We start from the raw sequence: 15,541 nt of genomic DNA, 5'->3' as shown, positions 1-15,541 counted from the left end.
AGGGGGGTGGGAGGATGGGTTAGCCTGGTGATGGGTATTAAAGAGGGTATGTTCTGCATGGAGCATTGGGTGTTATGCACAAACAATGAATCATGGAACACTACATCAAAAACTAATGATGTAATGTATGGTGATTAACATAACAATAAAAAATTTTTAAAAAATAAAACATATGTGGATAGTACCAAAAAAAAAAAAATGGCAGGGGGAGATCCCCATGAGTTGAGAACAAAGTGAACCTTAAATCTTGACTAATTCAATACACAGACATAGAATCACAGGGTTTTAGATTTTAGTAAGAAGTCTATTTGAATTTAAATTGTTGGCGTTCCAGAAGCTGATTAACATGTTTCACGATGCTGACAAAATATCTTGCTTGTCTGTCTCTTCTTGGTCAATCCTTGCCATGTGATTGATGAATTGCTAAGGAGAACTAATGCTTTCCAAATGTATGTCTTCTCAGTAGGAAGAAGAGTTCCAAAGAACTCACAATAAATAAATGTGGAATTGCAACCAAAGGCCAGTGTTTTTCCTGTTTTACTCATTGAATAGTAAACCTTGTCTGCTCTGAAAACTCCTTCCCAGCATTGCAAGGAGCACAGAGGGCCCTGGTTGGCATCTCTGAGCTGTTCTACCCCTACTTTTCCTCATGCTAGACCATAGAAAGCTGGACTATGGCCTAAGGGAACCAAAGCCTGCCTCCGGACCCCTGTAGAGAAATCCCTGACCTCCCTAATCATGCAGGTAAGGCAGCATTTTTGCTAAAATTGCATTGTTTGGATGTGTCTAAGAAGCATCACGAAAACTGGGTCATCTGGGTGTTTCATCCCCAGCCTGATGATCACTGGATGTCTGGTACTCATGCCTGGGAAGAGGTTAGGTTGCTTGCAGGTTACATAGCCTCTCTCCTTTCTCATGTCTGATGCCCAGTTAGTGCTAGTTCATTGGCCAGGGAACCAATAAACACTGTTGTTCAAAATACAACTATCTGGTTCAAAGTTCTCTTTCAATTGTGAACATTCAAATAGAACAACTTTTGAACTGAAAACAAAAGGTGTTTGTTGCTTTCCTGACATTCTCTTTAGAAAATTATTTTACATCATAAATGATTAAGTCTTGAATAATATGTAGAAAAGATAGAAAATAATAACTTTGAAAGAATTGGTCAAATAGTTTTTGTTTTACTTATTCTGTTTAAGAAGATCGGGGAGAGGAGGGATGGAATCAGTTCCCTGAGCAGTCTCTCTAAGTTGCCAGGAAGTATGGTCATTCTACTAAATAGTAACAAAATGAGAGGCAAACTGTAAGAATGCCGAATCCTTCAGTGGAAGGAATAGAAGGAACCATTCAGTGATTGATAAGGATCACAAAGTGAGATATTGTTATTATTAATGCCAGATTATCCCCATCTCATACCAAGCAAAGATCCAGTTTATGGCACAACGAGCAAATCTCAGATCTCAGGCATTTTCTATTGTGTGCTTGAGTTTTATTTCTGTTATTCATTTCCTTTCACTTTGTACTGACTTACTGCTTTTTCTTCATGTGTGTTGTGAATATTGAGACGGTTAGTGACTCCAAAAAATATTGCTTCTGTCAGTTCCTAGCACAGTGGTGTTGCACATCAGTAGTTTTCTCTCATTTCACTTCTTTCCTGGGAGACAGAATGTTGGTCTCATTGTTTTGTTCTAATGTTTGCTGTTCTCACATATATAATATTTCAAGTACAATTACATCTTTTTTGCCTACTTCCTCATATTATACACATTCAGAAAAAACACTGAAGGAGACTAGTTTTGGCTGGCTTTTTAGTGTAAAAAAAAAAAGATGTGTCTGTTAAAAATATATGCAAATACTTAAAACAGTATCTTTATTTCTCTTTGATTATTTAAAACAAAGATAATAAGCATGCAAAGACGTCACAAAATTGGTGTGTACATCTCAGAAATAAAATAGAGAAATGTATCTGGTTGTGTTCTAAGCCACCAGTGGGAAAACTTCAGCTCTGCCCTGTAACCAACTCAAATATTATTCCAATGTTTCCTAAAGAAAAACTCACATAGGCAGGGAAGACATGTGGAGAATAGAAGAGTGAGTGATTCGAAGTCAGAAGAGATTGTTTGAAATGCCCAAATCTCCTTTCTGTTAACTGCAGTCTTGGGCAGGAGTCTAGACTTTCTTGAATTTAGGTTTTCTTATCCATAGAACTGAGTTTATTCTAAATTCTTTCCCAGGGTTTTTGAAGGGATCAGACGAGAGAATGTGTCCATGCCAGCACCAGTCTCAGTATCTATGAGCATCTACTGTGCATGAGGCTCCATGCTAGATGCTGGGTATACACGGATGCGTGAGTCACAGGACTTGTAACTCGTACCCAGCCTCACGTGGTCAGGCAAATACGTCTACAGTACAATATGCTAAGTTCTAAGATAGAAAAAAACACACCTCAAAAAACGGAGAGGGATATCCTGTCTAGCCATCAGTGATGACTTGTTGGAAAGGGGACACCTGTCCTTGCTACTAGAGGACCAGCATCGTTAGCATACTGAGGCTGTGTGTGTAGGACGGTCTATATAATAAAAATCTGGACGCCGATGGGAAGCGGTTATAATTTAGCACCGTTTTAATTTAGGTGGCAAAGACTGGGGTGGGGGCAGGCCAGGGCAGACAACCTCTGGGTTTCTTGGCCTCCCTGGGACTCATTTGTTGTGAATCGGCAGCCCTTCCAAGATGAGGAAAGGGTCATCCTATCTGCCATGTCGAAATCTTCCTCCAGTTGGTACCATTTCAGAGCTCGGATTAATCATCATCCTTCTGGGAATCCTACTTGGCCCTAGGGGAATGCATGGCCTTAGCAACATGTAAAAAGAAGAAACTCTAGCAGTCACTCATGAATGTCTGATATCACAGAAGCATAGAAACTACAGAAGCAGGTGGTTTCACCCTCCACTCTCCCTAGAACACTCAGGGAGGAAGAGAAAGAAAGTAAACAAGGGTTTTCATCACCTTAACAGTGGAGCTTGTAAGGCTTACCTAGTATTCTGAGCACCATGTGAAGGCAAAACAAACAAAAAATTCAAATTAATAATCCACTAAAATACATATGTGCCAGACACTGACTAGGGAAAAATCCATAAAACATGTGTAATTATACATTGTCCATACATATGCTCAGGCACAAGCCTTCTAATACAAAATAATTCACCTTGGTGGTAGGACAGTCTTCCTGACTGCAGATGTCTGGTGATACGGAGGGAACAGTTATGATCCAGGCAAGGCTCCTCCAACTGTAATAAATAGCACTGCCTGCCGATTTTAAGTGGGAAAACCGATACGGAGGAACGAAATTCTAGAAGCTGCTGAGAAGGAAATCAGAGCAAAATAAAAAACATACAACATGAATTCCTTACACTGTGAAGAAAATAAAAATAGCCAAGAAAAAGTAAAATAAAAGTGACCTTTGGGTAAAAACCTGAGGAGTAAAGCTTTCTACATTTTGAGTTTACATTTTAATGTTAAAGAGGCAAGAACAATAAAAGTAGACTGTCTTAAATGTCATGGTTTATTGTCAGCAGTATTCATGTCAAGCGTATATCTTGGTTTTAAAGCAAGGGGAGAGTAAACAATGTTGATTGCTCATTTGCCGAATATAGAAAAGGCAGTAGGCTAAGAAAGGCTGAACTGCTTTGAATCGTTATTAGTGGCAATATTTTTAGAATTAGTTTTGGAAGCCATGAGTATAAAAGAGAGGAAATTCTATTTTTTTTAATTCTTCTCAAAGAAAAATGTGTGAAAAGAGTCATTAATTTGCTAAAGGTATTAAGACAAGGGTCTAATTCATTCTAGTAAGTAGGACCTCACCAGCTTGCTAATAAAGCCATTACTAAATTAAATCCTCTCAGTAGCCTTGGAAATGGTTTGGCCTGTTTTTTTTGTTTTGTTTTGTTTTTTTGTTTTCTCTCTTCTTGAGTGAAATAAGGGGAAGGAAACAAATAGACAAAATGATGGAACGTTCTCTATTCATAGAAGAATACAGCAGTCTTCCCAGTCCATGGTTTCCCTTTCTGTGGTTTTAGTCATCCATGGTCAACTGTTGTCTGGAAGCAGATGTCCTCTTTCTGACATATCACCAGGAGGCTGTTACTACTTAACAGTACATCACAATGGCCACGTCATTCACCCCACTTCATCTCATCACCCAGGCATTTTATCATCTCACATCATCACAAGAAATGTGAACACAGTACAAGAAGCTATTTTGGGAGAGAGAGACCACATTCACATGAATTTTATTAGAGTATATTGTTATAAGTGTTCTATCTTATTATTAGTTATTGCTGTTAATCTCTTACTGTGCCTAATTTATAGATTTATCCCAGGTATGTATGTATGTATGGGGAAAAAAACATAGTATATATAGAGTTCAGTACTAGCCACTGTTTTAGGCATCCACTGGGGGTCTTGGAACATATCCCCCACAGATAAAGGGGGGCTGCTCTATATATTGAAGAATGATGGAGAGTCACTCATCTGGTATAGAGGAAATGTAATTATAGGATCTGAAGTATATTTTTCATAAGTCTGGTTTTTTTTGTTTTTGTTTTTGTTTTTGTCCTAACCTTGTTGAATGAATGGACCCTGTGCAGTGCCCCTCACTGGGGAGTGTCCAGAGGATCAGCTATTGTGAGGGTCCCAGACAGTGATTGGTGGACACGCCCTGCTCATTCCTGGTCTTTGCTTTTTTTTCTTAGTTTATACTGGCACACAAAATGTATTCCTTATGAGCCACACACAAGATACAAGGACTGATAGAATGTGTTCTGCTACCCAAAGGCACCTGTTACCAAATGGACGCAACAGCTCAAATTGAAGGCTTCATCCATGAAAGGAATATACTGAGATAAGAGAGGCATACTTTACCAGTTAGACATCATTATCTTGATGGTAAATGTTCCACAATTTTGAAAGCACTGGGAGAACTCGATACCCTGGGGCCACTTCCTAATTGTTCGACATGTCTATTCTAAAGAGCAGATTATTATTTTGTTTTAATTTACAATGATGATAACAATGTTTGCTAGTGTTATTTATCACTTATCATTGTGTGAGCCTAAGGTGGCTGCAGCAATGATTGAATAACTTGTGAGAAGCTGAAGAATGTTAGTGAATACTCACTCTTGGTTTAACGAGTCATCGCAACATAGAAGCGATGAGCATTTGAAGTTTAAAAAGAATAGAATAATATGTACAATAAATATGATTCGATATATTTGTTCACTCATTCAGAAAATATTCTTTGAGAGCTGAACATGTGTGCAGTACTATGTTAAAGAAATGCCTTTGAGGTTGTGTGAAGCATTCTATTTTAAGATGAATACTTCAGATACGGTACAAATCATTCACATAGATTCTCCCCATTCTTTTTTTTTTTTTTTTAAAGATTTTATTTTATTTATTTGACAGAGAGAGAGAGAGACAGCTAGAGAGGGAACACAAGCAGGGGGAGTGGGAGAGGGAGAAGCAGGCTTCCTGCGGAGCAGGGAGCCCGATGCGGGGCTTGATCCCAGGACCCTGGGATCATGACCTGAGCTGAAGGCAGACGCTTAACGACTGAGCCACCCAGGCGCCCCGATTCTCCCCATTCTTGACAGAGACGTGAAAAATAGTAAAGCCTCTCTTTGAACAAAATTAGCAAATATCAAAAGGGTAACTGAACATTTAATCTCCAAAACATTCAACTGGCATGTATTCTGGAATGGTTTAGAAAGAAATACTCAGCTTGTAAAACCTTTATTTGATAAATAGTTTCTCCCAGTTATCCTGGCTATTTTTTTAAAAGATTTTATTTATTTATTTGAGAGAGAGAGAATGGGAGAGAGAAAGCACATGAGAAGGGGGAGGGTCAGAGGGAGAAGCAGACTTCCTGCCAAGCAGGGAGTCCGATGCGGAACTCAATCCAGGGACTCCAGGATCATAACCTGAGCCGAAGGCAGTCGCTTAACCAACTGAGCCACCCAGGCGCCCTATCCTGGCTATTTTTAATATCATTTAATGGAAAGTATGTCTATGCACAGAGGAACAAGTGTGGACAACTAAGAATCTGCAGTGTTCCATTAAGATAAAAATCAAGGCATTATGATCAATCTTGGCTACAAGGTGAGGTGTTGAGAGATGATCTAGTCCAAGTTTCTCAGGACAGAAGCAAGGTAATTGGGACAATTAAGTGACGAGAGGAAGTGGCCCGAGATCTCCCCAAAGGCAGAAGGGAAACCTACTTTCTCTAATTCTGCACCAAGAAATCTACAAAGATATATTTAGTCTGTACATCTTCCCAAAATAAATATTTATTTAAATATATTTCTTTGTTAGTGCAGATGTGAAGTTTTCCCCACTCCATATGTCCTAAACTTTATAGGGCAAGTACCAAAGAGCATGGGTTTCAATATTGCATGTAAAGGAAAATTACAAAGAATGTATTACAAAAATATATTATAAATATCTGAATTGATTAGTCATAATTTCCCACTTTGTAAGGCAATTGGCTATTAATATTGGGATAAAGGAGAGTGTTAGAGAATTAATATCCCAGGGCCATTTTCAAAGATGGTAACAGTGGTTACTTTAATAACACTGTTCGTTCTACCAAATGATTTTGGCACATTTAAAGAAATATTTATTTATTTACTTGAGAGAGAAAGAGAGGAGGGGCAGAGGGAGAGAATCTTCAAGTAGACTCCCTCTGAATGTGGAGCCCGATGTGGGGCTCAAGGCAGGGCTTGACCCCACAACCCATGAGATCATGACCTGAGCTGAAACCAAGAGCTGGACACTTAACAGACTGAGCCACCCGGGCACCCCTCAGTGGCACATTTTAAGATATTTGCTATAAACAGCAAACTAGCAACTTCCTAAAAATAATTAAAAAATTGCTCATCTCAAATGCCCCAAGTCTAAAAACTCCCTTGCTCCAATTAATTATACAAAAATCATATCCATCATACTATTATCAAAGAACCTTTAAAAGTAGTATTTTTACAAAGATAGTAGTGAACCCATGGGAAGCGTCTGTACTTCTAAGTATATTAAGCAAACCCTGTTTAAAACCCATGATGTGTAGACAGTTTGGTTAGATTTTAAAAAAGCATTTCCCAGGGCGCCTGGGTGGCTCAGATGGTTAAGCGTCTGCCTTCGGCTCAGGTCATGATTCCAGGGTCCTGGGATCGAGTCCCGCATCGGGCTCCCTGCTCCTTGGGAGCCTGCTTCTCCCTCTGCCTCTCTCTCTCTGTCTCTGTCTCTCATGAATAAATACATAAAATCTTTAAAAAAAAAAAAAAAAGCATTTCCCAAAGTGACGTGTGTTGTGCTGGACCCAAAGATGCTTCATGGCAAAGAAACTCTCTGATTCCCCTCGAGAGGTCCCCAGAACACAAGGATTTGCCTGGAGGATTTTATTGTGAAAATGTGGGTCTATGGGTGTGTTCATAGCACATATTAACATCACACATCTTGGGAAACAATGTTCTAGGGCAAATGCTACAAAACCCAGCATGGATTTCTATGGGGAACACAAAAGAAGGTATTAAAATTCCCACATTATAAGATATGATGCCACAGCAGAAACATAGCAATATTATTTGCAAATTAAAAAGGCATGTCTAAACAAATTTATGAGTCATTCCCTGGTGACTATGCTTTCAACATTCTACCATTTTTAACAAGTGTCAATGATACAAATATATCCTGTATTGCACACTGAATTTTTTAAAGCTCCCACTAAAGCCCAAATTTTGATTTATATTGGAGAATTAAAGTAAAAAGAATAAATTAAAACTTACAATGCTAGTTAGATGGTAACTCTCATCCAGCTAGAAAAGGGAATACAAAGACCTACTGATGACTTTAGAAAAAATCATTTAACATCTATTTTTTAAAAATAGTCAGAATTTCTTGGGCTGAGGGGGAAAATATTTTTTATTCTCCCTAATGTCTAGAACAATTATTTTTGGCTTTCCTGAGGATCATAGAGTTAATAAATATTATATTGGACTCTATAAGATCTAATTCAAAGGATATAAAGATAGAACAAAATAACACAAATCACTAGCATAAATTCACTTGAAATGAAAGAAGTTTAAGGAGAAAAGAGTTGGGGAACATTTAAGTTAATGTAAACAGCAGTCTGATTATGCAAAACTTATTAAAATTGTGTAAAATGTTATTTTATTAATCTTTCAATTATTATGATTTTTTTCTGAGATGATGGGAGGGGAAATACACACATTGGTAAATATGCAAATTCTAGCAATCACTTTGTAGGGAGGTGTTGCTTTTGTAATGACAAGAGTAATGTATTCACCTGCTTTGAAATACTAATATCTGCACTGTTGCTTTTGGGAGCTGAGGGTATTTGGTGGGAGAGTATCATCTCATTGCAACACAGATTGTGTAGACTATTTCATTTAATCTTCACAACAGCTCTGCTAAACTGTATAGTTGATTCCATTTTAAAATATAAATAGGGGGCCCATAGGGAATAATTATTAATAGAATTCATGCACTGTCCAAGTTCCTGGTTTGGATGAGAGGTTGTATAGTAAACATAGAAATTAGGAAACCGAGATGCAGAGATATTGATAACTGACTAATCCCATGCTCATCCTTGGTTGATTCTGTATTGGAATCTAGTTATGCATGAATACAAGTCATTCTCTCTTCACTGCTCAGCACTGCATCAGAGCCGACGAAGTCAGCAGGTGTTTTCGGGAGAGTAATTCAAAGATGAAGAAGTATGGCCAGTCCAAATAGAAATGGCAAATATTCTAAAATGCTACATTAGAAAATCAGTCCTCGAGATTTTCCTGCTCCCAAGGATCTGCTCTTAAAGGCAAATTTTCCTAGAAGAAGTAACACAACTAATGAATTCATACTAAAATAATAATGAATGCTCACTGAGTGGGAAAAGGAGATGAAGAGAAACAGGAAGTGGTAGAGACTGGAGAAGAGAAAGAGGGGAAATGGTGGAATGGAATCTGCCAACATGGACAGAAGTTCAACAGTTGGGGAGGGGGGCGCCTGGGTGACTCAGTCGGTTAAACATCTGCCTTTGGCTCAGGTCATGATCTCAGGGTCCTGGGATGGAGCCCTGCTCTGGGCTCCCAGCTCAGCAGGGAGTCTGCTTCTCCCTCTTCCTCTGCACCTCCCCCTGCCCCCCTGCTTGTGCTCTCTCTCTCTTTCTCAAATAAATAAAATCTTTAAAAAAGTTCAACAATTGAGAACTCAGTCTATTTCATAATTTAAGCCTCGATGTTACAGTCTAAGGGTAGAGCTTCCTAATAGAGGTTAATAATGCTGCCAGAAGGGGGCAGTATGGAACAGGAACGGGTCCAGGACTGGAGAGAGCAGAAGAAGGCCGGTAGGAGGCATTATTGGCCAAAGAGGGACTATGTCCTCTCTGAAGCATTGTGATTGCTTTGCCAACTCCTAGTCTATCAGTTACCGCTTAATTAGTAGTGACAGATCCTTTTAATATTTAAAGCAGAACAGGGAAGAAAAGAAAGCAGAGGAAGAAGAGGTAGTTTACAAATGTAACTCTGGGACAGGAGATAGAGGGTGCAATAAAGGGCAGAAGAGTTTTTTTTCCAGAAGCAGGAAAGACCTCTGAAGAGCAGAGTGAGGTATGATTACTTGCTGAGCCACTCAGGAGCCTGAAAGAGGCGTTCCAACACGTGTAAGTATGAAAGTGTAAGTAGAGGAGGTCGGTATTATGCTAATTACTAAAGCTCCCTCTTGGCCAACAGGAGGCAGGAAATGATAAAGGCAATGATTTGACCAAGCCAAGTTCTCAAGGCATGGCGACAATTATTAACTTCAGTGGTGTCTTTTAAGGGAAGGTAAAGACTGTAGTTCTTTTTAAGATACACGTGTGGACATTAAGAGATCTGTTCCAGCAGTCTTTCCAGATGTCTATTATACACATATTCCTCCCCGAAGTGATTATCAATTATGTGGCTTACAAATGCAATCTGTTCTCCCTGCTGGAAGAAATAAAGGATAAATATCCTCAAAACAACACCATCACAACACCTCTCTGCCTTTTGATTTAATAGAGAGGATGACAGGTTCCTAAAATGGATGGGATAGCCAGGAAGCAAATCTTTAAAAAAAGTCTCGGGGCGCCTGGGTGGCTCAGATGGTTAGGCGTCTGCCTTCGGCTCGGGTCATGATCTCGGGGTCCTGGGATCAAGTCCCGCATCGGGCTCCCTGCTCCTTGGGAGCCTGCTTCTCCCTCTGCCTTTCTCTCTCACTCTGTCTCTCATGAATAAGATATATATATATATATATAAAGTCTCTGAAGAGCAGCAAGTGTTGAACGATCTACTGAGGGAAAGTAAGTGGTAAGACGGTGAAAAGAAAGAAAAGAATTCAAGACCCACATCACTCAAGAAACTCTGAGCTCTCATGACTGGGTTGCTTTGGTTATAAGCATAAATCAAACTTGGCTTATGTCTTCCAGCTCTTTTTAGGTTCTATCTTTGGGCTAATTCCAGTGCAGCACCAATATTGCTTCATCTGGCAAAATCGAGCATGAAGAGCTCTAATCTGTGGCCAGTGGAGGGAGAAGGAGACCATGTGACAGAATGATGACCCCCTGGGGCAGGAGAGAGAGGATGATTTCTACAAAAGGCAGGTGAACTGGAAAGTTGAAAGTCTGGCAGAAGAAATGACTGGCATCTCTAACTTGACATTCTATCTAACAATACTGTTGTGAAGATCAAGGGACATTTAGAACATTTTATAATCTGTAAAATACTATATAAATGTAAGGTAGGGTTTTCCGCATACAAGGCTCTCAAAGGTTTGCTAACCTTTGGAAAGGTTAACCCATCTAAGTGCTATTGACTCGGAATGACACAAGACTGGGACACCTTTAGTGAATTAAGAACAGGGAGATAAATCCAGAAGGTAGATCACAGGGGGTTGGTATTTTTATAAAACAAACAAGCAAAAACAACATAAAGCAGTACTAAGCTCCAAAAATGTCATAGAATTATATGTAGTTTTTCCACGAAAGCATTACATTTCCCCCCAGTTTTGTCATAAATTGGCCCCTGACATCAAGGTTGTAGCAGATGGATTTATACTGTGTGGAACACAAAAACTAAACTCATTTTTTTAAATTCATGTCAATCTGTCATCTGACTGTATATTTGCATTATAATCTGATTTTCTATGTATTCAAAAACTCAATCTCTCCAAAATGTATTTGAGGAATATTTAAATAAATGATAAAACTTGAAGCAATGTTAATCAACATAATGCTCAACTGAATTTGTTCTTTTCTGTATTTGTGTAATTGGTAAGTTATATTATTTTATCCTTCTCTGTTAGTATATAACCTTCTTGCTTTCAGATGCTTATATGCTGTATGCATCAGATGATTCTTGCCAATAGTGAAGAAAATATATATCCAGCAAGATATATATATATAAAATAGATATATAAATGTATAAATATATAAATGTGTATAAATATATAGGTATATGAAAATAGAAAGATTTATATATCTTATGTAAATATATCTTTTATTTTTATATAGCTATATATAAAGATAATATCTTATCTATCAATATATATTAAGAAGATATATACATATATTTTTTTATTTACTCCCTTTGGAATTCTCCGCTGCCTTTATCTATCTTTGAGATACGTAATATTTTGCTGCACTTATTAAAAAATCTGTTCTTAATCAATGTGGGTTATTAGCCATTTATACCTTAGTATGACTTTCAGTCAACATGGCTCCTCTCCCAAGAGCATTTGCGTATGAACTTTATTAGGGGAAGAAAAAAGCTCTGTTTACTATGAAAATAACCATATGTAGATTTCCTTTTTTTCTTTTTCTTTTTCTTGTAGAGGAAATAACGCTCCTTTCTGATGCTTGCTACCTTGACCCATACTGAGGTCATCAACTAGGGCTGAGGCGAGCCTTGCACATGGGTGTGTTGTATGTACATTCAGAGGTAAAGCAGCATGAGGAGTGGAGATATAACCAGTGTGTAACAGTCCTGAACAGTCAGGTAGATAGTATGTGATGGAGTAGGGGACAAGTTAGAAGCAAGTATACACAGTATACCACTGATAAGCAAAGAGGGTCTTTGGGAACCAAAGAGTAAGTAACTTAAGCCCCAGAATAACAAATGTTGATAAAAAGGGCGATAAGCAAGTGTAAATCTGTAACTATAGCTCAGATGATGTTTCCTCCTGGTGAACTACTACATCATGCTTTCATCCCAATGCATGACAATGTATCCTATCAATAGTCAAACAGAGATAAGCTGTTGGTCAGACAACTAGAAAACCATAAATTTTGCTTATACTCTTTTGCTTTCGAAATAACTTTCTTTTTGGAAATACACTGTATCTATAAATCTATCTACATAAATATGTAGGTATAGATATTTACATTCTATAAACTAGAGAAACCTATCATAAAGAAAGTGAAGATGTTCTTCAAATCCCACCCTCCAGGTTAAAAAAAAAAGTTAATTTTTAGAAGCTTAATTTCAGATGCCTCACTCTACATATATGAGTAGATAAATAGGTAAATAGCTCTAAATAATTCAAAATGGCATCTTATACTATTTTAAAACAAACAAAAGAGACTCTAATATAACTACCTGAATGAAAACAAAAACAACAAAAGAAACTATCGATGTTTCTTCATAAGAGACATAGCTTCCTTAAAAAAAAAAAAGAACAACAACAAAGACAACATAAATATTCATTTAAAGTTACAATGTCTAGTGGTCTCCTGTTCTGAAAGGTCGGGGAAAAAGGCATACATCTTTTAATTCCCATAATTGGGCATTTTTACATTCTTGCATCTCTAAAATTTATACTCTGTTCTACATCTGTAGTTCCTAAATTGTTTACTTATGGCCTATATTTAAATGGATTCACTGCTCAGCACCAAGCATTTGACCATGGTTTCTTGATTCTTTTTATTTCACGCATCCCATCGTTGATTATACCGTATCATTTGTGTTCCCAAAGAGGTTATATGCTTGAGGCAACCTGACTTGCCCAGATTCTCTGGTATAAAATTCATCAGTCATATTTTCATATGAAACTTTCTGAAGAAATATTCTGTGACTCTATTTCCTACCATTAAAGTTGATTTCTCATTGTCAGGACTTCCTTTAGGGAATATTGTATCCTCTTGACATCTAGGAATATATGTGCTATTTCTTTTCTTTTGTACATTTTGCTCCAGATTTACTAGTATTTGGCTGGCCTACATCATAATTATTATTTGGGTATGGCCAGTTCCTTCTTTCATGATTTTCTACTTATATTTTTTTGCTTGTTTGTTTTTAGTGGCTTATAGAAAAGGAATGAATTAAAATTCTCATTACTTTGACATCTTTAAGCAAAATTTTTGGTAACTTATAGTAACTCACCAACTCTGTCATGACCATAACCTGACAAATATCGTATTATAAAAAGCGCAGCAACATAGATACAGAGAACAGACTGGTGGTTCCCAGAGGGGGTTCCCAGTGAAGTAGGTGAAAAATGTCAAAAGGTACCAATTTTCGGTTATAAAAGGAGTCATATAGCTAACAATGCTGTACCACATATTCGAAAGTTGCTAAGAGTAGATCTTAAGAGTTCACATCAAAAGAAAAAAATTGTAACTATGCATGGTGAGAGATGTGAACTTAGACTTACTGTGGTGATCATTTTGCAATATATATAAAATCATACTGTGCACCTGAAACTAACACGTTACATGCCAATTATACCGCAATTAAAAAAAGCAGAAAATTAACTGCAAAAAAAGAGCAGCTAATTAATACTACTTTTAAATCAAAGCAGTATATATTTTAAAATTTGTATTCCTCCACTTTTGCCTGCATATCACCAAGTCTTTTTACTAATTAAGGTAACTTCATACACCTGTGAATGTCTGTATATATTATTCTACTCTTTTCTTACCTATTTTCTTCTCCCTTTTGGTCTTTCTGAATCTCTCTGATATCTTTTTCTCTTTTCACATGTCATTTTTTCTTCCTTCCCCTCTTTCTTCTTTTTAGCTCCCCTTTTGGGTTTTCCCCTGTTCTCTTTTTTCCACCTTTGCTTCTTTATATTTCTTTCCTCCCTCTCTCCTTCCCTCCCTCCCTTGCTTTCTTCCTTCTACTTATATTTTATTCCTTGAATTGGCTGTGATGTGAGTTTAGTATTTCTAGTTTTACTGAAGACAAATTATGGTCCTTGTGAATTGATTCATATTTATCCAAGAAAATATTTTTTCTTTTCCTTTTAAGTTGTCATTCATTGTTATTTATATCGGTGTTCCTTTGAAGCAAGAAGAGTTTTAAGTTTCTGTCCTTAATCATTTTCTTTTATTCTCTATGGATTGCTGCCTACTTTGAAATTACCATTTACTAATTAATATTATTACTTTAAAATCCAAAACTCAAATTTTAGTTGCAAATGTATAACTATTTTTTACAACGGCTTTAATTACAAAATTAGATTCTGGGCACTGGGGGCAGAAATTACCAAGGATCACTTTTTTAACCTATATTTTCAATAGATACTGTTCATATGTTACTTTTTAAAAATAAAAAATAGTGAATACAGAGTATTTTTTCATTCACTGTATACATATTTGAAATTAATTCATTATAACTTTTTTCTAAATGATTTTTCAATTAATAAGAACTTCCTTAACTCAGAATTTTTATATCGTTTAGAATTCATTATCATATACAACTCCAAAAATTCTTCCTCTTTAATTTGCCATCTCTTACTTCCAGCCCAAATTTTCCTATATCACTCCTCGATAGTGCCTACAAAAGAGGTTTATAGTATCTATGAGCTGTCTGCTAATAACATGTTATTTAACACTTTTACTGACAAAGGAAATAAAATGTGCCTTACCCCCTCGCTTGTTGATCTTGGCATAGCCTGGAGAATAGCTCCCAGACATGGAGGACGAGCTGCTGAAAGCTACATGGGGGAGTCCAGACACAAGTGGTTCATCACATTTTTCTGAAAAGAAAAGAAAAAAGAGAAAGATTAAATATTTTAAAATAATGACTTGGTACAGTTTTTAGTTAAAATAATTGTTGACTACAGTACAAATGTCAAAATCTATGATACAACATTTAGCAAATGATCGGAATTTAGACAATTCAATAATTTAAACTCTTGCTTTTTAAGAGTTGTAGCTATGACAAAATGCTTTATGCTGAAGGGCCTCGATACAGACCTGCTGTCTAAGAGTTATGAGGAAAGGTGGTGGCGTTTATTTAACAAGCTTTGCAAAAACCGGCACCCTCTGGAAATCTTCAGGGATTTATGCATTATAGGGGTAGAGGATTAGAAACATTGATTAGAAACACAGAGGTTGGAGAAGGGAAGACTAGGAGGAATCCTACCAAAGCTAAAAAAGCCTGAGAAATAGGGGTCAGAAAGGGAGAATCCTACCAAAGCTAAAAAAGCCTGAGAAATAGGGGTCAGAAAGGGAGAA

At 37.2% G+C, this 15,541-nt stretch overlaps 1 protein-coding gene across 1 annotated transcript in view; it reads right to left on the bottom strand.

The window, feature by feature from the left end:
• CNTNAP2 (contactin associated protein 2) overlaps positions 1 to 15,541 on the bottom strand; it is a 1,539,511-nt gene that overhangs the window by 1,325,847 nt on the left and 198,123 nt on the right. The window contains exon 4 of the mRNA XM_035021319.1: positions 14,950 to 15,060. Coding sequence (XP_034877210.1) covers positions 14,950 to 15,060 — 111 coding nt within the window. The remainder of the gene's footprint in view (positions 1 to 14,949; positions 15,061 to 15,541) is intronic.

The sequence above is a fragment of the Mirounga leonina genome, unplaced genomic scaffold (genome assembly GCF_011800145.1).
Source record: "Mirounga leonina isolate KUSES-001 unplaced genomic scaffold, KU_Mleo_1.0 Mir_174, whole genome shotgun sequence".
In the NCBI taxonomy this organism is placed as follows: domain Eukaryota; kingdom Metazoa; phylum Chordata; class Mammalia; order Carnivora; family Phocidae; genus Mirounga; species Mirounga leonina.
The sequence above is the reverse complement of the archived record's forward strand: the minus strand, read 5'-3'. Positions and strand labels throughout refer to the sequence as shown.